This window comes from Abramis brama (assembly GCF_963993115.1).
Source record: "Abramis brama genome assembly, chromosome: 7".
Classification (NCBI taxonomy): Eukaryota; Metazoa; Chordata; class Actinopteri; order Cypriniformes; family Leuciscidae; genus Abramis; species Abramis brama.
In genome coordinates, this window is record NC_139969.1 from 13146514 (window position 1) to 13162078 (window position 15565).

General features: G+C 38.5%; 1 protein-coding gene across 3 annotated transcripts in view; it reads right to left on the bottom strand.

Moving 5' to 3' along the window:
- Positions 1-15565, bottom strand: part of cdh24b (cadherin 24, type 2b) — a 146792-nt gene that overhangs the window by 38603 nt on the left and 92624 nt on the right. For all 3 annotated transcript variants that reach the window (XM_084120418.1, XM_084120417.1, XM_084120419.1), the window contains 2 exons: positions 15227-15346; positions 10706-10873 (listed from right to left, as the gene is read on the bottom strand). In XM_084120418.1, the coding sequence (XP_083976544.1) occupies positions 10706-10873; positions 15227-15346 (288 nt within the window). The remainder of the gene's footprint in view (positions 1-10705; positions 10874-15226; positions 15347-15565) is intronic.

Here is a 15565-nt window from a genome sequence, read left to right on the forward strand (position 1 = left end):
GAACTTTACACTCCCATCAGTGCTTTTTTAATTTATAAAGACCCTTTACACTTTTATAAAAATGATTAATAATAAATATAAAATGATTCGAAATAAATATTAAATGGAAAATAAGAATTTAAAAAATCTAATAGAATATATACAATACTTTAATAATAACAAAACAATAAAAATACATATAAAAACAATATATAAAAATTCTGTTTTTCATTTTCCAAATATATTAATATCTGGAAAGTTAAGTTGACACTTCCTTTCTACCCATTCTACCCACCATTAAAGTACAGTCAGATGTACAGTATATAGGCTACATGAAGAGATAAAACTATGCCTGTTAAAATAATAAAATAATTGTGATTTCCAACTAATCTACAGAAAACAGAATAAAATAATGGTTTTGATTCCTGTAGCAAAACCAGCTGAGAACTAATGATGTAGAAAGCTTAGTGTTGCGCACGTAAAAAGTAAAGGTTCTTTTGGAGATAATTTGGCCTCTTGAGAAAAGACTGGATAAGTCTTTTTGATCTGTCGTATTGCTAGTGATTGAAACCTCAAAAAGGCTTTGCAGTGCTACTCTACTATATTTTTCTCTCATTAATGACAATAAAACAGTGTGCAGTCAATCTCGGATGCCTTTGACGTTTCACCTCAAATGCACTTTACTCAGACCTGCACATAACGTGTAAGCGGGTAGCGGCAAAGATGCAGTCATCACCAAAATTGGCCACAGTGCTACCAGTGCCTCATGTGGAACCGTGGACCATCCAATCCCAGCTCTAATTGGGCGTTGTGATACGACGGAGCGATTTCAGGGACGTTTTCATGCCCCACTGCTGTCTATAGCCCCCCCGAGGAGACCCCACAGGCAGTCACTAAGTCAGAAGCGCTTTGCCTGCTTGCCTTATTCATACCAAACCCAATCAGCCGAATCAGTCAACAAATTATCCGATCAGAACACATGGCTGAGCTCCTCTCCAGCAAAATGACTCGAGGAAATGGACAAAGACCAGGCCACGCGTCACAGATAAGGAGCCGCAAGCTCGCTGGCGTACCAGAAAAAAGCACATCTTCTGCAGTGTTTTTGAGCACAGCGTGAGATGAAAACGACTCGGACTTCTGTGATTACAGCGGGCTGGTATGGCCAAGATGAGGCTATTAGTGTTCCTCTCATCCCTTCCTTCCTTCATCCCTCCTTCACGCTTGGAGAAGTCGCCCTAGGGATGCATCTTTACGGATTCAGACACGCTTTCACGTCTTTATCGCCATGCATGGCGAAAACACAGAAATATAACCTCATGGGATTGGAAGAGACCTGCAAATACAAATAGCTGTTGAGGTTTGCTGACAGAGGGAGGACCCACTGAATACAATTAATTGTAAAGCTACTTTCATTTTAATTGAGTGTTCAGGACCCCGAAAGCCCATATCCGACTACCAAAAGAGAAAGCGCTTAAAGCACTCCCACACATGTGAATGGGAAAAGTCACTAGGGATGCGCTTTTGGGGTTTTTGGTCTCGCATTAAACCTCTTTGCTCTCGCCACAGACATCATCAGACACATTGGTGAGACGCCAGGCAACTAATTATTTACATTTTACGCTTCCTTTACTTTTAAAATGGATTCCAGAGGAAGCTGAGATGAGTTTTCCGGGTGCATCTTAGTTACATCCAAACTGTGGCGTTTTATTGCCATTATACTCAAGAGAACATATGCATCAGGCCTAATCGCCTGTTGAACTTGACACTGCATGATTCCATAATGCAAATCTAGAAGGCTAAATGGGCTTTATGCTTTGATGAGAGTGTAAATAAACGGGCTTTATGATCCGCTGAGAGCACACAGTAAGTGTTTTGATGAACAGTGTTTTATTGTCTGTGTGCACCACTGACCACCGAAGAGCCTTTAAATGCAAAGCCAGCTGAGGGCAGAAGGGTGAGGAGGGCTGAAGAGGGTCGAAAAAAGAAATTCACATATCAAGGAGACGCGCAGAAAGCCAAAGAGCAAGAGCAAAGGGTGCAGAATGACAATTAGCCCTTAAGGGTTGATGACAAAACCTGTCACCTCCGAGTTTCTCCATCTCCAGGCGTCCTCTTTCCTCCCTCAGACTGATGAACTGTCGAACGCGTGTATGTGACATGAATGTGTATGTGCGTGCGACACAGAAGCATGCACGAGTCTCCTCTCATGAGTCAGTCAGTGAGTGTGTAAATGGCATGTGTGAGAGATGGAGAGAGAGAGAGAGAGAGAGAGAGAGAGAGAGAGAGAGAGAGAGAGAGAGAGAGAGAGAGAGAGAGAGGGAAGACATGAGAACTGACACATGGAATAACACAGTGTCTACACTGGACACGAGCGGCAAAACATTATAATCAATGACAGCGTCAGTTGTATCATTCGCTAAGTTGAAGAACTGCCTTTTCTATTTTTGACGCAATGCAGAGCTATGCAGTCCTGTTTTTCCTGTTCATATGAAAAAAATATACATTAACAAATTTAATCTGTAAACAGACTACAAATTTACACCCGTGCTCAAAAGTTTACACACACCTTGCAAAATATGCAAAATGTTAATTATTTACACAGAATAAGAGGGATCATACAAAACACGTGTTATTTTTCATTTAGTACTGTCCTGAATAAGATATTTTACATAAAAGTTGTTTATATATAGACCACAAGAGAAAAAAAAAAGAAATAGATGAATTTATAAAAATGACCCTGTTTAAAAGTTTACATAGGCCTACCCTTATTCTTAATACTGTTTGATCCACGACTGTTTTTTGTTTTGTTTTTTTGTGATGGTTGTTCTTGAGTCCCTTGTTTGTACTGAGCAGTTAAACTGCCCAATGTTCTTAAGAAGAATCCTTCAGGCCCTGCAAATTCTTCAGTTTTCCAGCATCTTTTGCATACTTGAACCTTTTCCAGCAGTGACTGTATGATTTTGAGATTCATCTTTTCACACTGAGGACAACTGAGGGACTCAAACACAACTATTACAAAAATGTATTGCAAAAATTCACTGAAGCTCCACAGGGAACGCCATGCATTAAGAGCCAGGAGGTAAAAAAATTTAATTTGAAGATCAAGGTAAATTGTACTTAATTTGTCTTTTGGGAAACATGTAAGTATCTTCTGTTGCTTCCAAAGGGCAGTACTAAATGAACATTTTTATATTTAAACAAAATAAAAAAACATTTGGAAATCTTCATCCTGTTCAAAAGTCAGTCACTGCTGGAAAGGGTTCAAATATGCAAAAGATGCTGGAAAACTAAAGAATGTGCAGGACCTTAAGGATTTTTCTGAAGAACATTGAGCAGTTTAACTGCTCAGGACAAACACAGGACTGAAGAACAACCATCACAAAACAAAAACAAAAACCTTGTGGATCATCCAGGTAACAACACAGGACTCAAGAACAACCATCACAAAACAAGTAAAACGTTGTGGATCATCCAGGTAACAACACAGAGTATTAAGAATCAAGGGTACAAACTTTTGAACTTTTTTATAAATTCAGCTATTTAAAAAAATGTTTTGTCTTGTGGACTATATGTAAACATATTTTATGTACAATATCTTATTCAGCACAGAACTAAATAAAAAATAACAAGCATTTCGTATGATCTTATTTTGTTAAAATAATTAACATTTTGCAGATTCTGCAGGGTGTATGTAAACTTTTGAGCATGACTGTATATTTGAAAATTGGAACACAAAAACACGAAAAAGCACAATTAGTTCAACATCAGTTTGTTTCACTTGAATGCCCAATTAAATCAAACCTGGTTCCTTTGATAGCTGCACCCTATATTTGGACAATTGTGCCAATTCTAGAGCCAGTGCATGCAAAAGATTCATCGGAATAAACTGTATGTCTTAAGTTTAAGCAAAAAAGATGACATTAAATACATTTGAAATTATTAATATTATAATTAAATAAACTTATTTTATTTAAAAAGGAAAATATAAATTAAATATATATATATATATATATATATATATATATATATATATATATATATATATATATATATATACAGTGCTATGCATAAGTTTAGACACCCATACTAAAGTTGACTAAAAAGAGGAATAAAAAATCATCTTTTGGAAATTGAACTTAATGCCTTAATAATAAAAAATTAGGAAAAATCCAACCTTTAAGGACACCAATTTTCTTTGTGAATGAATAATGTATCGTAAATAAATAAATGTTCTTCCTTAAAATACAGGGTGCATAAATTTGGACACCCCTATGTTAAATTCCCATAGAGGCAGGCAGATTTTTATTTTTAAAGGCCAGTTACTTCATGGATCCAGGATACTATGCATCCTGATAAAGTTCCCTTAGCCTTTGGAATTAAAATAGCCCCACATCATCACATAGCCTTCACCATACCTAGAGATTGGCATGGAGTACTTTCCATAAGATCATCTCTCAATGCAAATCAAACCTATTAGGCTAACTGAAATAAAACCATGCCAATCTCTAGGTATGGTGAAGGCTATGTGATGATGTGGGCAGGGTGGGAATTATACCGCGGCCACGCGGCCATGGCCGCCGTTGCCCTACACTTTGGCCTTCATGCCCCGTGAAAAAAAAGCGAGCGGGCGGATCTTGGACAGAGCGCAGAGCGGCAATTTCAAAAGGACGGAGCGTCGCCCTATTTCCCGCTCCAGTTTCGCTCCGCTCACACCACGAGTCTGAAGCATGCTCAGTCAAGCCTGACCCTGAATCCATAGCCCCTTTCACACAGCACTTTGAACCCGGGAAATTGCCGGCAAATTGCCAGAGCGCCTTGTGTGTGAACGCAAACACGACCCGGGATTGATGCCGGGATCGATGCCGGGTTGGGGACCTAGTAACATTGCCGTGTTCAGTCCTGCAACGCGCGCTGTGTGAACAAAAGCCGTAATATTGCCGTGTCGTAGTGATGACGCTGAAGCCGGGATCGTTCGCCAGCTGTGAAACGGTACGTAGCCTAATGCGCAAGTTTATGATCGAATCAGAGAAAAAAATGCACAAGCGTGGTTTCTCGCAGCAAGAGATCGCAGCTCATAAGCAAACTTAAGAGATTACAAGTCACATCGATGTCACGTGTCTTTACGGCATTTTTACGGGTTGTGTGTGAACGCACTCTCTGATTACGAAATATCACTGGCAGTGTGAATTAACCAAAATCAAACGAACCCGGGTCAAATCCCGGGTCACTTTATCTGTGTATTTTCCGGAATCTCTGTGTGAAAGGGGCTTAACTGTCTTGCACAGTCATCAACAGTAGACTATTTTCAGTCAAAACTCAGCTCAATAATGGAGTTCAAAAAGTACTTCAAAAAGGAAAATGAGAAGTCATACAGGTAGCCTACTATTAATAAGTCGCTCCGGAGTATAAATCGCAACAGTCAAAAAATGCGCCATGAAGAAGAAAAAAACACATATGCCTAGCCTAAGTCGCACTGGACTATAAATCGCATTTATTTAGAAATTTATTTCACACAAAAAAAAAAAAAAAACAATGTTACAGACTGGACAGTTCTCCGTTACGGACGTGAGCGCTTTGAAAGCGGCACTGAAAGACTGCTTTATAAAACTTTCACAGAGACCTCAAGCAGAAAGCACAAAGCCTGTCTTTAAATTTAATTTCGTTTTGTATTAATTGTATCTTAATTTTAATCAATGTTTCATCAACCAATTGTCTGGATTTAATAAATTAGAAGTGAATATATTAGAAAATAGATAATCACGACACGAAGGCGCCGGCGAAACTGGAGCTTGTCTCATAAATGAACCAAAACTCAGCGTATAGCCTACTTGCCTCACAGACCTGAGACATATATATAAAGCTTGAAATGTCTACTTTTAAACAGAACAATTCAAAATGAAAGAAAACAGACTGTTCTCTTATGTAATCCGTATGAAATGTGCATTTCTCTCTGGCGCGTTCACTACTGTGAAGATCGCGAGTCAGCATCTTTCCAGCCGACACAGACATAAAAAAAAAAAAACTGGTTTATTAGTAAACAATTAAAATGTCTCCTGCTATATTTTACATATTCATAATCATTAATTTTGCCGGTTCGTTGTGACAGCTTTTAGGTGCTTTATTGGCAGCAGTGCCACCCTTACATCGCACCAGCACCGAAAACATAGAGATTTTTTTCTTTTGGGGGCATTTTGTTTGTGTTCAGACTTTCTCAGTTGTTTTTAGGCGCGATGTTAGAGGACGCTGCTAATAAAGTTGCTAGTAGGCCTACACATTGGATTCACGTTTATTATTATAGGCTAAAAAAAATACCCCAGTTTTTATGCCGTTCGTATCATTTTATTTTGTTGTATTTATCTGCCACACCTTGAAGGCCGGTCCGTGAAAATATTGTCTGATATTAAACCGATCTGTGGCGCAAAAAAGCTTGGGGACCACTACAAGTGATATACATGTAGATTTTTTTCCTTTTTTGGAGCGAGCGGGGGGGGGGCGATTTGAGTGGAGCGCGAAGCAAACTGCCTTGAGCGCTGAGCGATAATGATTGTGAGGGTGTATACCTTCTGGATGAAATGGTTCTCTCTCTCACACTCACATGATATAGAGGACTGAATGAATATTTTGAATGCTTTTATTGGCATTTGTGGTGTTTCTGAATGCTTTTATTGGCATTTATGTTGTTTCTATTGTTGTGTGAGGGTGTATACCTTCTGGATGTAATGGCGCTCTCTCTCTCTCTCATTAAAAAATGTTTTGTTTATTAAAAAAGTCATAATCCATGTCTTATTCCAAATTAGGATGTTATGGTATCAATCTGAATGGGAAAACCATCGAATTGTACTCAATGGCCTTTGTGCCCTGTCATATGGCCTTGGTGCCCCTAAAAAAAAAGAAAAGGTGGAGGCCAAATGGCCTTGCCCCTAAAATTACATAATTCCCACCCTGGATGTGGGGCTATTTTAATTCCATTTTATTATTTTATTCCATGATTTTTTATTCCTCTTTTTAGTCAACTTTAGCATGGGTGTCTAAACTTATGCATAGCACTGTATATATATATATATATATATATGTATTAATATTTGAAAATATTAATTAAAATAGTATCCTTCTTTTAAGCCAAACACAAAAAAACACAAAATAATAAACGGAACAATTCCAATAGGTTTCTCGCACCATCCTTGCTAAATATAAAAAAAATTAATAACTTCACTGTTGCTTAAAGCTGCAGTCCGTAACTTTTTTGGGTTAAAAATTTCTGAGCAAGTACATAACCAGCCAGTGTTTCAAAACGGTAAGCTTGTAATAATTCCAGCGGTACTGGTGGATTTCCGCGGGAAATTCAAGCATGTCTTTGCGTCATTACGTCACATCTGCATACATAAAGAAGGTGTCTCGGCTAGTAGACTATATTGCGTGTGAGGATGTTGGAGGTGGAGATTTATAGCCTTTTCTCACAGCACTTGATATAATTAAACTTATTAATTTGATGGCGGATCCAGAAAGGTTCAAACGACACCATCACCAGTGACAATTGGAGATTCACCCGTTGTAAAACGCAAAAGACTTCGGACTTCGGAGTGGCTACAGAAAAAAAGAGACTGCAACCGGGTCCATGCGAAAACAAGGATAAATATCGGAAGGGCATTAAATGTAGTCACGCAATGCTGATGTTGTTAACATTAACAATTTGATAAAGTATAATTTGCACGATTTGACATGATACGATAAGCGATCGTTAGATTTAATCAGCGCGATTTACTGCAATGCTTTTTTTCCCTTAGTTGGTCAGAACTAGTGGATGTTACTTGCTTGTTCAGATGACATTTTCCGGTGAAAATTCTTATGTTGGTCTTCCAAAAAGTAGAATCTGTGATTCCGAACGACAGTATCCACACCGGCGCGGTGACTGACAGCCGCACATTCTCCTCAAAACATTGGATTCATCCGCGTTGTGCCATGCAGAGGCACAACCCACGTGAAATGGATAATTCTGCGAATAACTGCAATTGCAGATTTCAAACGGAGATGGCGACAAAGAGGAAAAACTACGGACTGCAGCTTAAAGTTTAGCTCACAGCTAGTATTTTCGACATTGTTGGCATGCAGCTTTGATGCTTCCAGTGTAGACAGGATGTAATAGATGATTTAAAGGTGCGAGTGGGCGCACAGACACACACATACAGGCAAACACACACTCCCATAAATAAAATTGATTCCATTCTCGGAGCGGAGTTAAGCTGTCCTTTTTCTTGTGTCACCATCACCTCTCCTCTCCTTCCCATCTCCGTCTCCCTGTCAGCCCTTTTTTTTTTTTTTTTCATTCTCACTCTGTCCGTGGACAAATTACGGTGATTTTCATTTAGGTTCTCTATTCTTAAACTCTCTTTAAGAACTCTCTTAACCTCTCTTCTTTTGCTATCTTTTTTCGTCTTCCCTCAATCTTCTTTTTCCCTCTCCTTCTCTTTTGTTCTGTAACCAGCAAAGACTCAGGGGAAATAAATTAGTAATATTTATGATGAAACCTTCTCTGTATCGTTGCTTCTTATCTCGTCGCCTCATAAAAAAAAGACACTGATCTTAACAGGCGTACCTATGTAGTCATCCATCAAACAATCTACCCAGCCATCCATCATGGGCACAGTGCACTCCTCTGCTCCTCTCGGCTGCCCAACACGATTCAAGGCTGTTAAAACTATAGAAACCAGCTCAAATCCCCCTGCACCTGAGTCTGCATCTATTATACCGAGGAATGCATCGGCTTCCCCGCAACATTTTTCAAACGTAATTGCAATGGTCAAAACAGCTCCCAAAACGACTGTAATTTGTTTGCTTTTATCTGAAGTGAATTCCCGGAGAGATTTCTAAATCGGCTTCCAAGTACGAGGAGATTTACCCAACCTTGCCCAATGAACCTGAACGTCTACCTGGGTGAGACTTTGATATATTTTCCCCACACTCTCTTCAGTCTTCAGATAATCTCACCCTGGCTCACCCCGGTAAAAAAACAGGAGAAAGAGAAGGGCAGAGCTGACGTCGGGAGAGAAAGGACCCTTCTATGACCATACTAATAAAGGGCTGGTATGTAATTGAGCAGAACTGGGGGGGTGGCTGCGTTTGATAGTGTTACGGCCCTTATGCAGGCACAGTTAAACAGCTGGCGATGTGCACTAGATAAGGCTCTGTCTATAACCAACCTGTAACTCTAGATCTCCTGTCTCCCATTCATAGAAATGGCTGGTTTATGTGCACCGGGTTGTACACACAATCAATTCTCAAGACCATTTAGGAAAACAAAATAACACAAATCCAATGTTTTGGGATTTTGCCACTCTTATTGATGGAAACAACAGGAAGGGGATGAGAAAATGGGGCAGCGATATGATTTAAACTACATGAGCGCCACAGCTCAACATGTTTGGAACACATGCATTAACATCTAAACCATACTATGATGTATTTAAATTTACCATCAACAATAGTATCGACAAAATTCTAAGAAATAAATCTTAAGATGCAATGTGCTTGAAAGAGTATGTCAACTTCTGTTTTTGATGACAATGGTGGCTAATGCCAAGCTTTATATGGCGTTAAGTTGAAGGCCAACCTATAATGTTAACTTGTCAATCCTGTTTTATTAGAAGCTGTAGGAATTGGTGAAATTGTAAGAATTCACACAAAAACATATGACCAAAACCTAACTCTGAAAACCAATCCCTAAAACTATATGAAACTGTAATAGAAAAAAAATAATACAAAAATATAGAAGTTTAATACAGAAAATCTATGGTGTAAGACCATCTTGATTATTAAGAGTTATCATGAAAGTATGTTATAATTTGCCAATTGTTTCCTCTGGAAATTCAAATGTGTTTTTAGAATGGCAGTTTTTGATTTATGAATAAAATAATGTCTGTGGCGAACATCACTTGAGGAGACTTTCATTAAAAATACAGTAAAAACAGTAATATTGTAAAATACTGTTACAATATGAAAATAACTGTTTTCTAATTTAATATTTTAAAATGTACTTTATTCCTGTGAGGCAAAGCTGAATTTTCAGCACCATTACTCCAGTCTTCAGTGTCACATGATGATTCAGAAATCATTCTAATATTCATATTATATGCATTATAACATTTACTGTTATTATCAATGTTGAAAACTGTTGTGCTGCTTTATGCTTTTTTTTTGGGGGGGGGGGGGGGGGGGTGTTTACTGTCTTTACTGTCACTTTTCAATTTAATGTGTCCTTGCAGAATAAAAGTATAATTTCTTTTAAATAATTTAAAAGAAAACAAATTGACTGACCCCAAACTTTTGAATGGTAGTGAAAGTAGCACAACTACCTCAAGAATAAGTTCATATGCATGATGAATCAGACAACCATTTTAGTCCTTATATAGCAAGCAACATTATTAACTCTGGCTGTTAAAGCACATCACTTCAAAATCTGTGTATGATTGTGTGTAAAAAAGTTTTAATTTACTTTAAACTCCCTGAAAATTCCTGTGGGAACCCATGGAGGAAAAAAAAGCTAATTCTCATGTGGGTTTTAGGAATACAAATGGTTCAACATGGGATATACTTCAAAGAGTGTATTTTTTTTCAAAGATGGCTTTTATTGTAGCCACTATGGTAATTTGACAGACACTATTGGTACCATGGTAAACTTCCGTAAGGGACATAGATGTAGACTTGATGTAAGATAAGGAAAGTTACTCACTTTGTACGAAGCGCGGAGGGTTGTCGTTGACGTCCGTCAATCGTACAGTAATTGTAGTCGTTCCTGACAGGCCACCAAGATGTCCGCCCATGTCTTTAGCTTGCAGGACCACCAGATACAGATCCTGTGCTTCTCGATCCAGATCAGGAACTGCAGTACGCAGGATGCCTGAGGGAGAAAAAGAGACAAAGAGAGAAGCACATCACAAATTCAATCATCTCCTTGAATCAAATAACTTCCATGTGTTCTCAGACCGTAAGCTTGTAGAAACACACCCCAGTGGACAAGGTCACCCGTGCGAGACTCCTACCATCGGACAACAGTCTACAATGGAGGTTTATTAAAATATCACAAGGAAGTTTAACTACTGTATGGATACACACTATACTGCATATAGGAGGAGACCTTTCAGAGTGCTACGGCTCAGAATGCTAATTCCCGCTAATGAGTAAAAAAGAATGCCATGCAATGCATACACGACAGAATTAGGTTAATATCCTTGATTAGCATTCACAGAACTACAGGAGAAAAAGCCCTCTCATTCATATCAGTGTGGGGTCCACAAATGTCAACAAAATTAATTAGGTTTCATTAGACGGCCAAATGGAATCAAAACACGAAGGAAGTCCATTATCCACATAGACAGAGACACAATACACCGACTGCTACACAAACATTCGCACAATGGATCCGTGCGTGCAGTAAAATTCATCTTTCACTCTCTCACTCCTTCTCTCGCCTCATTTTTTCTAGCCTGTCATACACACAAATACCCATCATTCTATTCTCAACCCTTACGCTCACACATAGAGATAGGCCACACAGTCCCCACTGCGTGTAGAATCACCCTGTGCTCACTTCACTTCAGCCAATTCCACTCTACAGCACAAAGAAGCAGGAGTGATTTTTCAAATGACTACAGCCCCCCTGTAACCCTGAATAAAAGCCTCTCACCAGCCTCTGGGTCACAAACCAGACCCTCTGACAGGTACAGAGGCAGAGCGCAGAGGCCAGTAAGCTTGCCATTTAAAAGAAAAGTTCACACAGAAATTCTGTCATCATTTACTCACCTTCATGCCATTGCGAACCCGCATGCTGTCATTTTATACTGTAGAACACCGGTGATATTTTTAAGACTCTTTATGCACCTACACTACCATTTAAAACTTTGGGGGCGGTACGATTTTGTTATTGAAAGTCTCTTTATGCTCAACAAGAAAAAAATTTGCTAAAAAAGCAATGTTGTGAAATATTACTACAACTTAAAATAATTTATTCCTTTCATGGCAAAGTTGACCTTTCAGCAGAACGTTTTACTTCAGTTTCACATGATCCTTCAGAAAATATGCTGATTTGTCGCTTATTAAAATGTATTATTATACAAGTTTAAAAAGCAGCCGTGCTGCTTAATAATTCTGTGAAAACTGTGAATAGAAAGTTCAAAAGAACAGCCTTTACTTGTCTGTACTGTCACTTGTGATCAATTTAATGCTTCCTTGCTGTATTAAAATATTAATTACTTTAAAGAAAAAAATCTCACTGACCTCAAACTTTTGAATGGTTGTGTATATAATGGCAGTAAGCAACACACAAAAAAAGCCATAAAAGTATCCCATTTGGCATGAAGTCATACAATATCTTTATGTGAGAAACAGACTGACATTTAAGTCGACAGATTGCACGAATGTTTCCTCAGCCAATCAAGCGAAAAACATAATTTGTTCCCAAAAAAGAAAGCCAATTTACAATTACTCACTAAATGCTGTATAAAAGCCAAAGGGACAATTTATCATCAATTAAAAATGTCAGAATCATAATTTAATCTGGAGATGCAGGCTAGATGTGAGCTTTGGTGGCATCAGTGAATAATGACTTGCAAAACTATCATATGACATCAGAAGACTTGGAATATGACGCACGAGTGAGTCATATGGACTACTTTTTATGATGCTTTTATGGTGATTTATGTCCATTTTGTCCTGCTTGGCAACTGAATTGTCATTGTATGGCAAGAGCTACGCAAAGATTCTTAAAAACAATTTACTTTGTATTCCACTGAAAATATAACAGCATACAGGTTTGGAATGACATGAAGGTGAGTAAATGATGACAGAATTTAACTATTCACAAACCTGTGGTGACGTCCCACTTTGAAGCATTTCTCTTTTTTCTACAACCCTCTGAAGTGTGATTTGAGTTAGTGTTTGCAGCATTTGTTAGAAGAGCAGCAGCTCAGCTGGTATGAATACATTTCTGCCAAGTCAATCTGGATTAACGAGCATTGAAGAGAAGGAGGAAAGAACCAGGAATAGAGGCAGGAGGAAAGAACCAGAGAGATGAAGGGATGACAGAGAGAGGGGGAACTGATCAGGGCTTTGAAGGTAGAGAGCGTGGTGCTGATGGCTGATCAGGGACTGAGACCAGGTTAAAGAGAATAACATTAAACTGAAGACTCTCTATTCTACAAAAGCATTTTATTGTATTTTTCACTGATTTTAGTGACTTAACTTGAGGCTTAGTGACTTCACTTGTCCCTCAAGGATGAAGGGCGGTGAGAATCTGATTAAGAACTGGTTCTCTATGGACAACCGATTAGCCAAACACTTGAAGCGGTTCTTCAAACAGTTTCTCATATCAATTTTTTAGATCTCCTCATGTTAGTAGTATCTACTGTTATTGTGTTGTTGTTATTGCATACTCTGCAGTCAGATACCTTTATTTTTCCCACTTTTATTGTATAGTAGAAAGAAGATGGGAAAAACAAGATCAGAAAAAGATGCAAGCCAGACTTAAACTCATACTGGCAGCATGAACACCAGCACGCATCAAAAACCTGCGCTATACCCTTCTGAAAACATACCTGGTTTATGGTTGTTAGTGCTGGTTTGATGTTGGCATAGCAGGTGGACAGCATGACCTTTCTGGTCACAAGCAATACTATGATAGGGAAACTGGTTTACGAGTGATGTTGACCCTTTCGGCAGGCAACAACATTTTAAACATTTCTGGAAAACAATGTCCAACTCCTTTGTCTTGCTAAGGCTAATGTCATAGCTAGAATTTTATGCATTGCTAAATACAGATTAAAATAATATAATCACTTTGTGCATAATTTACTGCTTGTAATCAAAATGATGCTCAATTGTGAAAATGGATTTTTACAGATGAGAATTGATCTTCACAAATTTCACGTCAAGCATGTTTTTCGCTGACACTTTAGTCTATTTTATGGATTTTCATAGTTTAATAGGAATATTCACCCCATCAATTACTTATTTGATGTGCTCTATGTCCATTGATCAATGTTTATATGTGAATAAATGCCCAAATGAAATCTGTACAACATATAAAGCAATCGTGTCTCTTCAGAAGATTTGAGTTTAACTGCTCGATTCATTCATGTATGTATTACGATCATATGTATTTAATATTTATTAAGTTTGAAAGGTTAGGGGGAATGAACTTTCAATGTAGAGACATAAATCTCACAGGTTTCATTCAAAAATATTTTAATTTGTGTTACAAAGACAAACAAACTTTTTAAAGGGGTCCTATTATGCTTTTTCACTTATTTTTCGCTCTTTCAACTTTAGTAGTGTGTAATGTTACTGTTTGAGCATAAAATAGATCTGCAAGGTTACAAAGCTTAAAGTCCACTCCAAAGGGAGATATTTTAATTAACATAATTCCATTTCCAAGAACTACAGTGAACGACTCGTTTGGACTACAACGCGATTGTTTCGGGTTTTGTGAAGTCACAATGTTACTCATTTAAATAATCCCCGCCCACGGAATACGCAAAAAAAAGGGGACATGGCCTGGTTGAGCTGCATTAGAGAAGACAGTGTTGTTGCTATGTCAAAGAGACGCTGTTTTTTTTTCACCCCGTTACCAAAACTCATTTGTTTGACATTCCTAAGGCTGATGAACTTAAGAGTGGTTAAAATTTGTTTTAAACACTGTTCCTGAACATTATAACCCCAACATTTACTGTATCTGTGTGCTGCCCATTTTACAGAGAACAGCTTCCAGAACCTAAGAGAGTAGAATGCAGGCTACGCACAAAAGCTTCTCCTGAAATGGAGCAGTTCCCACTTTGTAGGGACAATCTGTTGTTGGGATCTCTTTGTAGGGACAAACTGGTAAGTATGTCTTATTATTTGTAGTTGCGTTTTCTATTAACAGTTCCAATTATAAGTTTTATGTAGTTGCTACGATGTAAACAAAGGGCAAAGCTTTGCCTCTGCTCGCCTGCTAGCCAACATTAGTGTTGATATAGTGTTAACTGTAGCTTTTGTAAGCTCTCGCTTTTGTAAAGCTGTTCACCGCCCCTTAGGAAAATGTTGCATTCGAGCCAGACTGGGGAGTGAGGTGCTGTAATAATGTAAAATATGTGAAAAATAATGTGTTTTTTGAACAATCAATCATGAAAGCATTTTCTAGTACACACCAAAAACAAAATCAAGACTTTGTTAAAGGGCATGATAGAACAAAAATCAGTTCCTGGGAGGAAAAACCCACCTGTCTGAGGGTCCATTGAGAAGTGCGACTGCCCCTGAACTAGAGTGTACACCAGCCGTGCGCTGTTCCCATATGTGGGATCGTCTGCATCTGAAGCCGTCACCTGGATAATGGAGGTCCCTGAGGAATAGTTTCAGAGAGAAAGACAATGAGATATGATCAATACAGCACATATGAACACAGGTCATAACAGCACAAGCACATTAAATGGAGAGAGCCGTATAAAGACTGACAGATTCTCTCCCTCTCTTCTCTCCTCTCTCCCCCTGCTGCAGTGTGACAAATACAGTATTCACTTTCTCTTCTCCCCAGCCGCACACCTTCTTTCATTCGCGCCTC